The sequence below is a fragment of the Schistosoma haematobium genome, chromosome 3, assembly GCF_000699445.3.
Source record: "Schistosoma haematobium chromosome 3, whole genome shotgun sequence".
In the NCBI taxonomy this organism is placed as follows: Eukaryota; Metazoa; Platyhelminthes; class Trematoda; order Strigeidida; family Schistosomatidae; genus Schistosoma; species Schistosoma haematobium.
The window spans coordinates 47,790,855-47,803,729 of record NC_067198.1 but is presented as its reverse complement, the minus strand read 5'-3'; the positions used below and the strand labels follow the sequence as shown (position 1 = coordinate 47,803,729).

Here is a 12,875-nt window from a genome sequence, read left to right as displayed (position 1 = left end):
ACTTTCCAGGAGTCCTTTAAGAGGCAACATGACATATTCTTAAGGACTAGGGATATTATCTTACTGTGATTTACCGATTTCTTTTTTTCTTCTATTATCGTCGATATACCTTGGTACCTGCCTGGAGGTATTGGTGATCCCCTGCCACTAGACACGGAAGCCCGTTAAGCGGAAGCCTGTTAAGCGGAAGCTTCTTCTATTCCATCCTCAACCATTTGAACCATTTGAACAACACTAGTTTACGACTTAAAATCATCACTTTTGAGGACTATAATTAGTTTGTTTTATTTTTACTTCTAGAGTTGACGAAAGACCCATTATTTAGAATTTGCTTTAGGCTTGAAGAATAACTGATACATTGTTTCTGCACAGCATGGTTTAATTTTTAGGTTGTTTAAGTCGCTCAAAAGTCGCTATGACCTAAGTCGGTGGCTTTTTGACTGATAATTTTTTTGATGTCGGGCGGTTGCGTACATGTATCAATCAAGTTAGATATCTTACATCCAGATTATTTGTGTGATCTTGTAAATAAAACACCAGAATCGGAAATTCGTGGATGTAAGAATGTGTTTGGGGAATCTGTTACAAAGGGTTCCATATTCCTTGACGCACTCGATTTCCAGCGCAATAAAATTAAAAATCTTCTAAATGAAACACTCAAAGAAAAGTTGAGCACATCCAATAAAGGGTTGTTATCTACTGCGCAAAAGGACTTAGACGCAATGGAGAAGAAGAGGAAGATAGCCAGGTCCGTATATGATGAAATGCTTCAATATGGTAAAAGACTTCTAGAATGCATCAGAATTTTAAAGGTTAGCTAAATGTATGGTTCATTCATTCGAAAATTACAGGATGTCAATGATGAGTTACAAAATGTTTCGTCATTAAGATGTAACAGCGTAATTAATGGAATGTTCAAGGATATACCGTCGTTGTTTAAAGTCCATGAACATTTGACTGAAAGTTTTGATTCATGTGAAGCTGAAGACATAGAATTGCCCTCAACTTTTACCAGTGACAAGGAGATGCAAATCTTGAATATATACAAGAGCTTCTTATGTCGTTATGCAGTGAATTTCAAGACTTTTTCGGAAATGTATTCCACGAATGAAGAGCTTCAAAATATATGTAAAGGTATCGTTGTAAGTCGAATAAACTAAATCTTTTGGTGTTTAAGATATAAAATTTGTATTTCATTGTCTCACATTGTGGCTTTTAAAATCGTACGGAAAAGTCTTGTTATAAGTACTCAGTCGTGAATATTTTCGAAGCTTGACAATTGAAAGATATGTTGTATTATCACCCAAAACTTATTTGTTATGGTTGCATGATATGCCTTCTGAGCTTAGCTTTCCGCTATCATCAATATTATTATGTTGAACACTTTATCCTCTATATCAAGAGAAGAAAAAGTAATCAGTCTCTTAGTAAACCAGCTTACTCAATCTATGTATTACTAGTGAAATACTTGAGTTTAAAAATCTTTGTATAGACGTCATTTTGGAAATCTAACCGCGAAATTCTGAACTGTAGTCTAGGGATCCTTTCAAATTTCAGCCTGTGTGACGGAATTAATTTTTTCACTTCAACCTGCAGGTAATTCATAATTGTTTTTGCTACAATGTGTAAGTATAGGTTCTTGTGCGCAAATTTGTGCCACACTGTGTGGAACTGGCGGTGGTATTCGATTGTTTAAATCAAAGTAGGTTGTTTGCTGTTTCAGTCATCGACTCCATGATTGAAGTTCAAGTTACTTATTCACTAAGCCACTTGTCAATGTAATAGGCATCAAGTCAAAAGTGTAAAGCAAACTGTATACCTTGTCGCATGTTGTATTAACTTAACAAAAATGTAATATCATATGGTTTATGTGATTATGCATCGAAGTTCGAACAAATGGCTTGGGAAAGATTGGGCGTCAATTATGTAGAAAACATTAGATGCGAAAAATGTACTTGGATGCTCTCAGCGATTACCGAACGAAACGTTGGGACCATTCAACTTTCAATCGCTCAGGTTATTTAAATACAATTTTTACATCTAACGCCAAGTATTTTACGTTCGTAAATGATACTTAACTAGCTTATTCGTTCATTAAGTTTTCATCTTCCATATAACATTCTAGGCAAAATCTCAGTATCAAGAGCAACGTATTCAAAATGTACCTGGGATGTTCTATGGTGTCAGCACAGCATTACCGCGATACAAAGATCTCATTTATAGTAAGCTTCAATTGTTAAAGAACATCTCCGATAATTTGAGTTAGGGCTTAAAGGAACCATGCTTCCGAGCGACCCAGAATATACAAATGTCACAAGTGAGCCCATCAATAATATAAAGCCCGTTCTTACCGTAATTTAGAGGCTTGGAATTTCATCAAGGATTTATTGGATCGTTCGGAACAAGAAATTATTTTGCAGGTTAGTCTACCGTGACAAATGTTTTTGCATATACCATACCAATAATTTTACAAACCTAAAATAATTATTCGTGAATGTAACTTCGGTAGGTAAAAGTCAGAAAAGATTCAAAGTAGACAAAATGGAAGGATACTTGATCATGGCGGAGTACATCCATGTAAATGATCAGTTGCAATTATTTTTAAGCTTCTCTCTTGTCTATTAACCATAGAACTAGTTTTCACAACCTTAAAATAATTATCACAGTTAGCATGCACCAGTATGAAGTCATTCCTAAATTTGGTTTAATTTCTCAAAGTATTTAGTGGTGTTGTTTGTCAAATAATTGCATCTATTTAACGTAGTAAATAATTCAGTACATATAGTGGGAATAAAACTTCACACTGCACATTAAGTATTTCAATCTCTAACTGGTTAGCGTTTATTTCTTATCTTAATTTTCTGGTTACTTGTTAAGTTTAGTCCCAATCGATCTTGCTAAAATTACGTTTGTCCTTTTTTCAAGGAGAAAATGTTGAATGCTAGAGAAGCACTTGGTAAACTGGATGGTCTTCGTGTAAAGTATACTCAAATTCCGTTACTACATCTAGAAGGTCCCGCAAAGAAACTACCTAGACGTTCAATACATAGACGGCTTTTGGATAGATATTTATTTCTTGTAAGCTATTCTTTCTGTCACATGATTAAATCACTAACTTATATATATTGTCTAAGATTGACGAAAAATAAGTTTCTAATTCTTTTAATGTTTCTTACTACTTAGTTTGACACATTCATGGTCCACCTGATTGCTCATCAAACCTATGTCAATTAGTTATTTACCGCAACACTATCAGTTATTTGTTCACTGAATGAACCCCTTGGAGTTTAGTAACCGTTGGAATAAAATGAACCTTTGTGTATTCAGTACGCCCTGGAACATCGTTCATCAACTTGAACATTTTTGATAGATGAGATTCATATAGGCACTACGTTTTATGAAAGTATTTTCTATTCACCACATTCTCGTTTCGTTTTAGGCAGCACATTTGTGTCAAATATTTTCTGTGCCAAATAGGAAACGCCAACATCCGCACTCTAATAGGATATTTATTAGTTCTACTCAACAATTCATTGAGTAAATAGTTACAGCTGCATCAAATTAGTAATTCAGTCCACAAGTATGAAGATAAACAAGGACAACTAGTGATTCAGAAGTGTTACGAACTCTTCATCTTCAGCAATGATTTTATTAGCATATTTACACTACCTTAGCATTTAAAAATATCCCTCAACAGTGTAGAAACCCGACGAAGCCATGTGCTTGTTTTTACACTACTCATGTTCCAGGTTACAAGTCAAATGGTGCACAATAAATCAAAACTACTTCAGCTAATAAACCTTTTTACAATTAAGTTTATAATTTTCGTACTGAAATGTTCAGCAGGTTTACAATCATTATCAGATGTTCATGACGAAAGCTATTTTCCTCTGAAGTGTGACTCATATCACAGGGTATAACGTCATTTAGTTATAATTAGGTGTATTTTTCCAGCATATCGCTTACAGTTCGTCTTTTCGCTTTATTAAAACATGGAGATTTCAAGTTATCTCCTTATTTTCAGTTTTCCGAATATTTGGTCATGACTGAATCCCCTAATGCCGTTGGTCGTTATCAAGTTAAGTCAGAGATAGGTTTGGCTGGAATGACAGTAAGTTTCTTATACTTTATGTGTACATCTTAATTATTTGATGGGGTTCGTTGCACTCTGATGTTTTTGTGCTGTTGTCGTCCTCTATTTTGAAATTGTGTATATCATTTTGAAAGACATTGTCATTAATTAAATTCATGGTGATCTTGTCTAGTGTTCATAGACTTTCCTAATTAAAGATCTATTGTTTCAGACATGATTCATATACTTAAGTCTATCTAAATTAGTAAAAGTTCTTGCACTAAATTAGTAAACTAACCTATAGTTTTCGGTAATATTTAGCTTTAAAGTTGTGTTATAAACTATATTCAGAACAAACACCATTCACAAACTCCTTCCTGATAATTAAAATTATTTTTCAGAACAAAAATGGCACCAATTTAATCATGAAATTCGTGTAACCGATTTATCACATCTAGTTTACTGTCAACGTTTCAGTTCCAGGGATACCGATATTACCCGGTATTCCAGATTAAAACAGATCAATGATGATATATTTTATAAAACATAGCAAGATATAATGAAAGCAAGAACGTGGTTTTCAAATATATCGTAAACTCGATGTCTTCGATGCATTTTCTCCAATTACATTAGTTAATTTAATCCGGTCCCTCTTGTCTATGACTTAAAACAATTGCGACATACAACATTCATTATCATATCTCCCTATTAGCATTTAAGGTTAACCATTTTACTGAAAGATTTATTATTTCATACCTGTGTTAGAGCTTATTCGTTGACCATAAGCTTGTGATATGAATATTTAATCAAGCTAGATTCATAGCTTGTCGGATCGAATCTACGTCGGGATGATAAACTCTTAACTTGTCAACGTTCATGCTCCATCTAATATGTAACCTTTATTCACGTCTTTTCATTATCTACCCAGTCTTGAGTAAAAACCGTTAAATATTATCAATATTCAAGAACGAGAAATATTAAATCCGACTTAGCAATAAACTAGATTTTTAACATTTACTGACGCTTCCATCCAGTGAATGCCAATAATGAGGTGAATGATATAATATATATAATCCCGTAGCTTTTAATAATAATTGGATCTTCGGTTTTTCTTCTTATGGCAAAAATGAGTACTTTACTACTCAATTTTATCATGTGGGGATTGAGAACTTCATAATTAGCACTTCACCTTATATCCGACTTTATACAAATAGCATATGCTTCAACTTCAAAATTATACTACTTTTCTTTATCAATTAGTTATGTGAAGTCAAAGATGATGAAGAAATCAATGTTGAACACTGTTTTAGAATTAAAGCGAAAGAGCTATGCGTCGAGGTTGCTTTCTCGTAAGTAAGCTTTATTTTTTAAAATTATAAAATCATTCGTTTCAATTTAATCAGTCATAAGAAATATCAGAACTTATATATATATATATATATATATATATATATATATATATATATATATATATATATACGTTTGTTCAAATTTTCACATCAAATCAAATGTCAGATTAGTAGAAGTAGCAAGAGTATTACTGGTAGTAGGAACGATTAGGCATAGCGAATATCATTCGAAATATTGAATTCAAAGATTGAAAGGTATGAAATAATTTTAAAACTCAAGATCTAAAAAGTGACAAAGAGTAAATGCATCTGTTCCACAGTGACCTATTTTGAGCCATGACTGATAGCGTACCAAACTATTAGCCATGATAATCGCCTGAACCTCAACCATATAGCTGAAAACTACCAACATGACTCAAATCAATAGTTAGTAATTTCATAAACTGATCCTATGTCTTCGTTCGGTCTCCTCTAGCTCTCTCACAGCCTAATCCTGCTCTGGGAAACATGGAACATCTTTGTAGGCAGTGTTTGCGCAAACGTAATATATATTTCTACCATTTCTTCCGGTGAAGATATTGTTATAACTCGTGACCGCCGATTAGAGAGCAGTGACTTATCGATCGGACCAAGGACGCGTAAGACACGTGCGAGCAGCCTAGAGTCCTGATTGGTCTTGCTCCCTGTCTAGCCCAGCCAGTTAAGTCCAGAACACCAATCTGAGCCTCTGCGATATGAATCATTATATTTAAAACATACTGAGTTTATATACCAATCAAACAGACCACAACGTACCAATAAAATATGGAACAACATTTGTAAAAGAATTAGCCAGATGTGGCTGTGAATGTGGAAGACTATAATTAATAGGTTGGGCATAATTTAAGAATGGTAAATCGTATAATAATAATCTATGGGTTCAAATAAAGCTTATAATAAGAGGAATATGAATATGCATAGTTAAGTTACTTAATAATTATACAGTAAAAATATACGTTTATTATTGGTTCATAAATGGATCTCAAAAGTTACCATTCAATTTTCTTGTCGGGACATAACAGATATTCAATCTGATCAGCCATTTTACCCCTCTACTTAGTACCCTGAAAAAATTAGTTAATTGAATGTTTAACTAGTTTTAGTATATTTCAGTGTGTAACAGTTTTTAACTCCACTGTTTTAAAACTGATATTAGTTTGGGTGGATTTTGGAGATTGTTGAATGTCATAGTTTACATCGCGGACCAAGTCTAGTTAGACATCCATTAAGAGTTAAGGAATGCTAAAAGAATCGTTTAGTCTTAGAGATCGTATCTGAGATATTTTAACCTTCTGAGTAGATTTTCATCTTCAGACCACTGTGTCATTACTTAATCTTTCAGATTTGCAGCTTCAGTCAGCATTGAGTATTACGTGGCTACTATTCATTACTATCGGTGTTATCTTGTTCGTACCTAACATGATTGTATCATGATAGATTTTCCAATTATTATTATTTGCTAAATAAGAACTTTCGTCTAAATTTGATCGATTAGTTTCACAGTATTTGGGCGCCGAGTTGATGTGAGACATTAAAGAGGAAAAATGTATTTGTAAAATCTCAGCGAATGAATTTTGAAGTAAATCCAACGTTTCGCCTGCCAATCTAGTTCAAACTTTTTCAAGGAAATATAATCAAACATCAAAATTATCGAATATAAATAGGTACATGGTTCTCCGGTTTACTGTATACTGAATAAGTCATCCAATCAACGTTAACAATGTTTAAAGTAGGTATTTACATTAGTGTGTAAGAGATATGTGGTGTGAAAAATGTTAAGATAACAGATTGTATGTATATGGAAGTGAGAAGAAATTTCATTCACCATATGTTGTCTTCGGTCTTCGGAGAACCATGTACCTATTTATATTCGATAATTTTGATGTTTGATTATATTTCCTTGAAAAAGCTTGGACCAGATTGCCAGGGGAAACGTTGGATTTACTTCAAAATTCATTCGCTGAGATTTTACAAATACATTCTTCCTCTTTAATATTCTTATTTGCATCTTCTTAGATAACTATTCAAAATATTGTTTGCACCATATGTCTAAAGTAAGACTTATTGTGATTGTTGAAGGTAACATTTCAAACGCTCACTATCACTGTGCACTATACATTCAACAGTAAATTGTATTAGCTGCATAGTTCACTATTGACTGACTTGATGGAATAGATGATAAAAAAGGTTATTTTCCAGTTCGCAGAAATCTTCCAGTTTCCGTGTTTGTTATTAAGTCATTTGGGTTAATGAATACGTCGTTAAGATTTTTTGGCAAAATTTAACCAGTTTACAGCAACTACTAGCCGAAAAAATAAGACGCTAAACCTTTATTGCTTAATTCTCTAAAAGTGTTTAGTTATCGTGTGTATTCTAAAATAGCTGGATTGAAATCCCCTCATCTGAATGTAATTTATTTACTATCAAGCACATTATTTACTTATTCGGGTTCGACCCGGATTGTTTGTGTAAGGACTAGTTAGAAATGGCCAAACTAAAACTGAGCATCAATCCATGAACGAATTGTCTGTGATTCTTAGCCATGTTGACAGATGTCAACTACTTGATTAGGTTCTATGTGTTAGAAGCAATCAGTAGGTAGAGACAGACGTTAAGTAACATGACTTAAAACCGTCCACAATTGCTCAGATATATTTATTCTTTATCTTTTTCTAGATCTTGCGTTCTAGTATTCCTTCTTATAAATCTTCCAATTTGAATAAAATCAATAACCTTTAAAGAAAAATATTGGTAAAATTATGACTGCACTTTCATTTCATTATTACATACATATATACATCTTCACAAAGTATAATAATCTAAACATTAAAAAAATCAATAAACGATAAGTAATTGATGTGTGCTGATATTTTGTTCTACTTAATTGTGCCATAGTCTGAAGTTGGTCAATCGTTTGATTGTGTAACTATGTTTAGTAATTCTCAATATGATATAGAACCCATGAAGAAAACACCAACTTTTCTATCATTATGGAAATTTTTCCTAACAAGTGATATCTAACATCATTTGCCTTAGACTAGTAGAAAATCAGTGATATTTTGATTTGTCCAGTTCACTATCTCTTACCCTTAGTTCTTCTGCAGTCAACTGATCACGCTGGCATTAGGAATTCGATAAGCGATCAAATGTGAATAGTCACATTGCAGTAAATGAAGCGTATCATAAATACCTTTATTTGCTTGTCAGGTTCCTTTTGAACAACATTTGACCATATATAAGACTATATCCATTGTTTATTGGTAACTAAATGGTAAATACATTGCATAAAATCTCTCTCTTCCCTTAAAACTGCTTTATATCTTTCTTTCTACCAACTAATTCTTTCTTCTTGTATTATATCCTTATATTCAATCTTTATTTTATATATTACGTCCACTGAATTAACTGCTTCTATGAATTCGGTGTTCATCTTGTTGTGCTAATGCGATCAGTCAGTCAGTCAGCTGTAACGTAGGACCAGGCACATATATGCATCGGTCCAAGTTGCTAATGAGGTATGGCAACTTGGACCGGTGCATATATGTGCCTGTTTCTACATTGTAGCTGACTGGCTGAAATACATTGTTACATTATGAAGTTTCACTTGAGAATCAAGTATTGAAAAGTTTCCACTCATTAAACAGGACAAACTTGTGTTGGAAGTATTTAAGACCAACCAAAGTAAAAGGACATGTCTGTTTATGGTACGGTTCTGCAGTCATCTCATCCTTAATGTAAAACACAGAGTTTGATACAACTGGTCGTCGAAAGTATGAGCCACAGGAAATAGAATAACAGTATTTTGAAATGAAAGTGGGAAATAAAGAATAGATGGACTATGAGGTTTGTCAGATGATATAGCTCCATCCCAGAGTTGGTGTCCATTACGAGACTTGAACCCAGTACCTTTCACTTCAAACTAAGACTGATCAACTTCCAGTCAAAATATCAACAATGGGATAATTCAAATCACTTTAAATTGAATTAAAACTCGTACCCGTCATAAAAGTAAGTGGCTATCTGAACGTAGTAGCTAAATAGATAATCCGATGACATTTGAAGTGAAAGGTGCTGTGTTTGAATACTGGGACGAACATAAGCTTGGATGCAGGTATATTGAGCTGTCGAGTCCCAAAATAGGACAAAATACTTTTCGTTGATTTAACTGTTGGCCACAGTTCATTTATTGTTAATAAGCTTGTGAAATGATTGTTATATCGAGCCAGTTCGCTCAGGATGCACATGTGCCAACTAATACTGATCGAATTTCGGGCAATATGAACAACTGGACAATCTAAATCGTTTCAAATCGAATTAAAAGTCGAAAACTTTATTGTTGGGAAGATCCAGAAAACTCATCGAAAAAAGGCTCCGAAAACGCTGAGAAACATCTTATCCAATCAGTAGAAGTTTTGCCAGTAACATCTAGATAGTGAGAAGTCGCATGTTGAGTTTCTGATTGGATGATTATCTATACTGCTCTTATGTTTAGTAGCGTTCCAGATTTTTCCAGAAACCTAAGGCCATCTAAAATACTATAAAAAACACAGATTTTCTGTACATAAACGAACCTTTGGAGTAAAGCTTTTCTTCTATATTTCTCACCTTTTCTCTCGTGTTCAAGTAGCTGTGTATATCTAGCCTGAGGGTTACTAGAAGACCTTAGGAACCGAATCTAGCGTTCAGTTAGAAGACTTATCATTTATGAAATCAAGGAATAAACGAACAAGAGTAGTATCTGATAAGAAAAATACAGTCCAATAAAACTACAACTTGAATAAATTCCTCTCAATTAGGAAAATCTATCTCACATTTATGAAAACTGCAATAGAATGCTACGTCAATATCACTACTGGCTTCTATTCTGAATCGTGTTTGATAACGTCTCAAGCCACTAAGTCACATGATCTCTAAGACCCCAACCAATGTATTGTGGCAAAACATCAGCCTTTAGTTTTATACAACTGAGTTTCATACTAAAAAAATTGCATCTTATACTGACTATCTCGTTGGTTTCTCCACTCTGTCCCAGCTTCGATGAAATGCTGAACAGTATGGAATCTGCTGGGATGATATTTTTCAAGTGATCGTTTTATTAGTTAAATATCTGCTGTCTTGTTTTCTGAGAGATACTATGATTCAGTTGGTGAAAAATCCGCCTTTTATGGCTAGTTTTCATTTGAGATGGTAGTATTATTAACTTTTATACAACAGATATAATTATGATATAAAATGAATAAAACTACCTTAGATTACTGGATTGTATTCATCAGTCATACTTTACACTACTATTTCAAACATTATTAGGTCAAAATATTGGTCTGGTATTTTCTGTTAAAAATAGTAGAGTAAACGTGCCATAATTAAACATTTTTATACGTGTTCAGCTACTTAAATGTGACCTACGAGAAGTAAATAAATAAATAAGGCTTACTGTGAGTGATTCATGAAACTTTGGCAGTTGGAATAAGGTTTAAATCTCTCGAGGCGAGATCGTAGGTGCGCACTACTGAGGAGTACCACGATAGGACGAAGCGACTGTTCAGTGTTTCCAGGTTTCCCATCACAACTATTTAAATTACTATAATATCCACTGACTGCCTCGATGTGCGATGTTTTGTTGTATAGGAGTAGATTGGAAGAAAGCTACGGGCGGCCAGACCAAAACATGGCACAAGTCCATGAAGTCACTGGCAAGTAGACTGAGTCATGTTCGTAGGTGTAGACTACCTGGTTGGGGATCGCGAGATGATAGCAACCGATGGTTAGAGACGCTGAATGACATGGCTCAAAATCGTTTGCAATGGCCCAGGTGCATCCACTCTTTGTGTTCACCCAAATTCTAATCTTCTGAATTCTTCATGTCCCTTTCTTTTTTCTCTTTCCAAATTTATTTCACTGGATTATACCCCTTGAATAACATCTTCAAACCCTAATTTTTCTGATTACAGCTTATAATTTTACTACATCTAGCACTACGGGATTTGAATCGACAACTGCATCTCTGTGCTAATGTGGTGTGGCAACTCGAACTGATGTATGTACGTACGAAGTTCTACGTTGTTACTGACTGGCTGACTGACCACAAAAACCCCTTCTGATACTAATCAACGTATACTCACTAGTGACTGGCTTCAAGGGGTATTTCCTGGAGTTCTAGTGAGAAGCAGTAACCAGTGGAGTTCAACCTGGTCTGTTGTGAGATAGTAACTCGCTGAAGACAGTAGTGGATATTGTTGTGACTTTATGTCCGGCTTTTTATCACGTTATTTATCCACTAATCAAAATACGACTTATAAAATCTTAGCACTGTGCCAAACCAATGACGTTCGACCGGTATGAGCAGCCTAGCGTCCTTATTGGTCCTATGTTCGCGTAGCCCGTCCACTTGAGTCCGGAACACCAATACGAGCTTCCACTATGCGAATCGAATAATTTATTTCAGATATACTGGGTTTATATATCAACCAAACAGACCGCAACGCACCATAAAATAGGAAATAACATTCATACACAATAAAGCCAAAAAGTGCCTGTGAACGTGGGAGGTAGTAGTCAATAAACTGAATATAGCATAAGAACAGCAAATCGTACAATAATAAATTATAGATCAAAATAAAGCTTATAACAAGGGGAATATAGATATACATAATCTAGTTACTGAATATACCATGAGGATATATAAATAATATTAGTGCATTAATAGGTCTCAGACGTTACTTGTAATGTAATCTTCACTAGGATATAACAGATGTGTCGCTCAATTTCGTGGATTAGTTGAAGTTAGACATTAACACCGTTGGATGCCGGCTCTGTGGTCTATAGGTTAAGCGTTCGCGCGCGAGACCGATAGGTCCTGGGTTCGAGTCTCGCAAGTCGTGATCGCGGGTGCGGGCTTCTGAGGAGTCCAATGTTGGGACGAAACGGACTTCGAATGCTTCCGGGTTTTCCATGATGGTCTAGCTTCAATTGACTCATCACAACTATTGAAATTATTATAATATCCACAAAAACCCGTTCTGATAACTTGATTTTTCAAACGTTCATATGTGTGGTAAACACCTAATAGCTGCATCCATAAAAACGTCTAATCCCTTGTCTTTCGGTTTTTTTTCTATTTAATTACCGTTTATTTCAAGAAATGATGACGAAAAACAACTTTGGTGGCGTGAACTTCAACAGGCTATTGATTGTGAATGTAATAAACCGAATAGTAATTGTTTCAATGAAAAAGTAAATTGGTTATTATTTGTGTGATATTAATGTTATTTACTTTTAAGTAATGACAACTACTCTTCTTTCAATACTCTGTTATCTATCTTCCTATAATTATTGTGATATAATTACAATATTTATAGTCATTTACACGTTTATCTATATCTATCTACTTCATTTTAATTGTGGATTTCAGATCA

At 34.2% G+C, this 12,875-nt stretch overlaps 1 protein-coding gene across 2 annotated transcripts in view; it reads left to right on the top strand.

Moving 5' to 3' along the window:
- Nucleotides 1–419: 419 nt before the first annotated feature.
- FGD4 (FYVE, RhoGEF and PH domain-containing protein 4) overlaps nucleotides 420–12,875 on the top strand; it is a 44,712-nt gene continuing 32,256 nt past the window's right edge. The window contains exons 1-9 of one of the 2 annotated variants that reach the window (XM_051214024.1): nucleotides 420–812; nucleotides 852–1,142; nucleotides 2,126–2,222; nucleotides 2,267–2,317; nucleotides 2,362–2,420; nucleotides 2,926–3,078; nucleotides 4,025–4,111; nucleotides 5,333–5,421; nucleotides 12,600–12,693. In XM_051214024.1, the coding sequence (XP_051070051.1) occupies nucleotides 456–812; nucleotides 852–1,142; nucleotides 2,126–2,222; nucleotides 2,267–2,317; nucleotides 2,362–2,420; nucleotides 2,926–3,078; nucleotides 4,025–4,111; nucleotides 5,333–5,421; nucleotides 12,600–12,693 (1,278 nt within the window). In that variant the 5' untranslated portion in view covers nucleotides 420–455. Of the gene's footprint in view, nucleotides 813–851; nucleotides 1,143–2,125; nucleotides 2,318–2,361; nucleotides 2,421–2,925; nucleotides 3,079–4,024; nucleotides 4,112–5,332; nucleotides 5,422–12,599; nucleotides 12,694–12,875 lie in introns of both variants that reach the window. The other variant, XM_051214023.1, reaches the window with a different exon arrangement.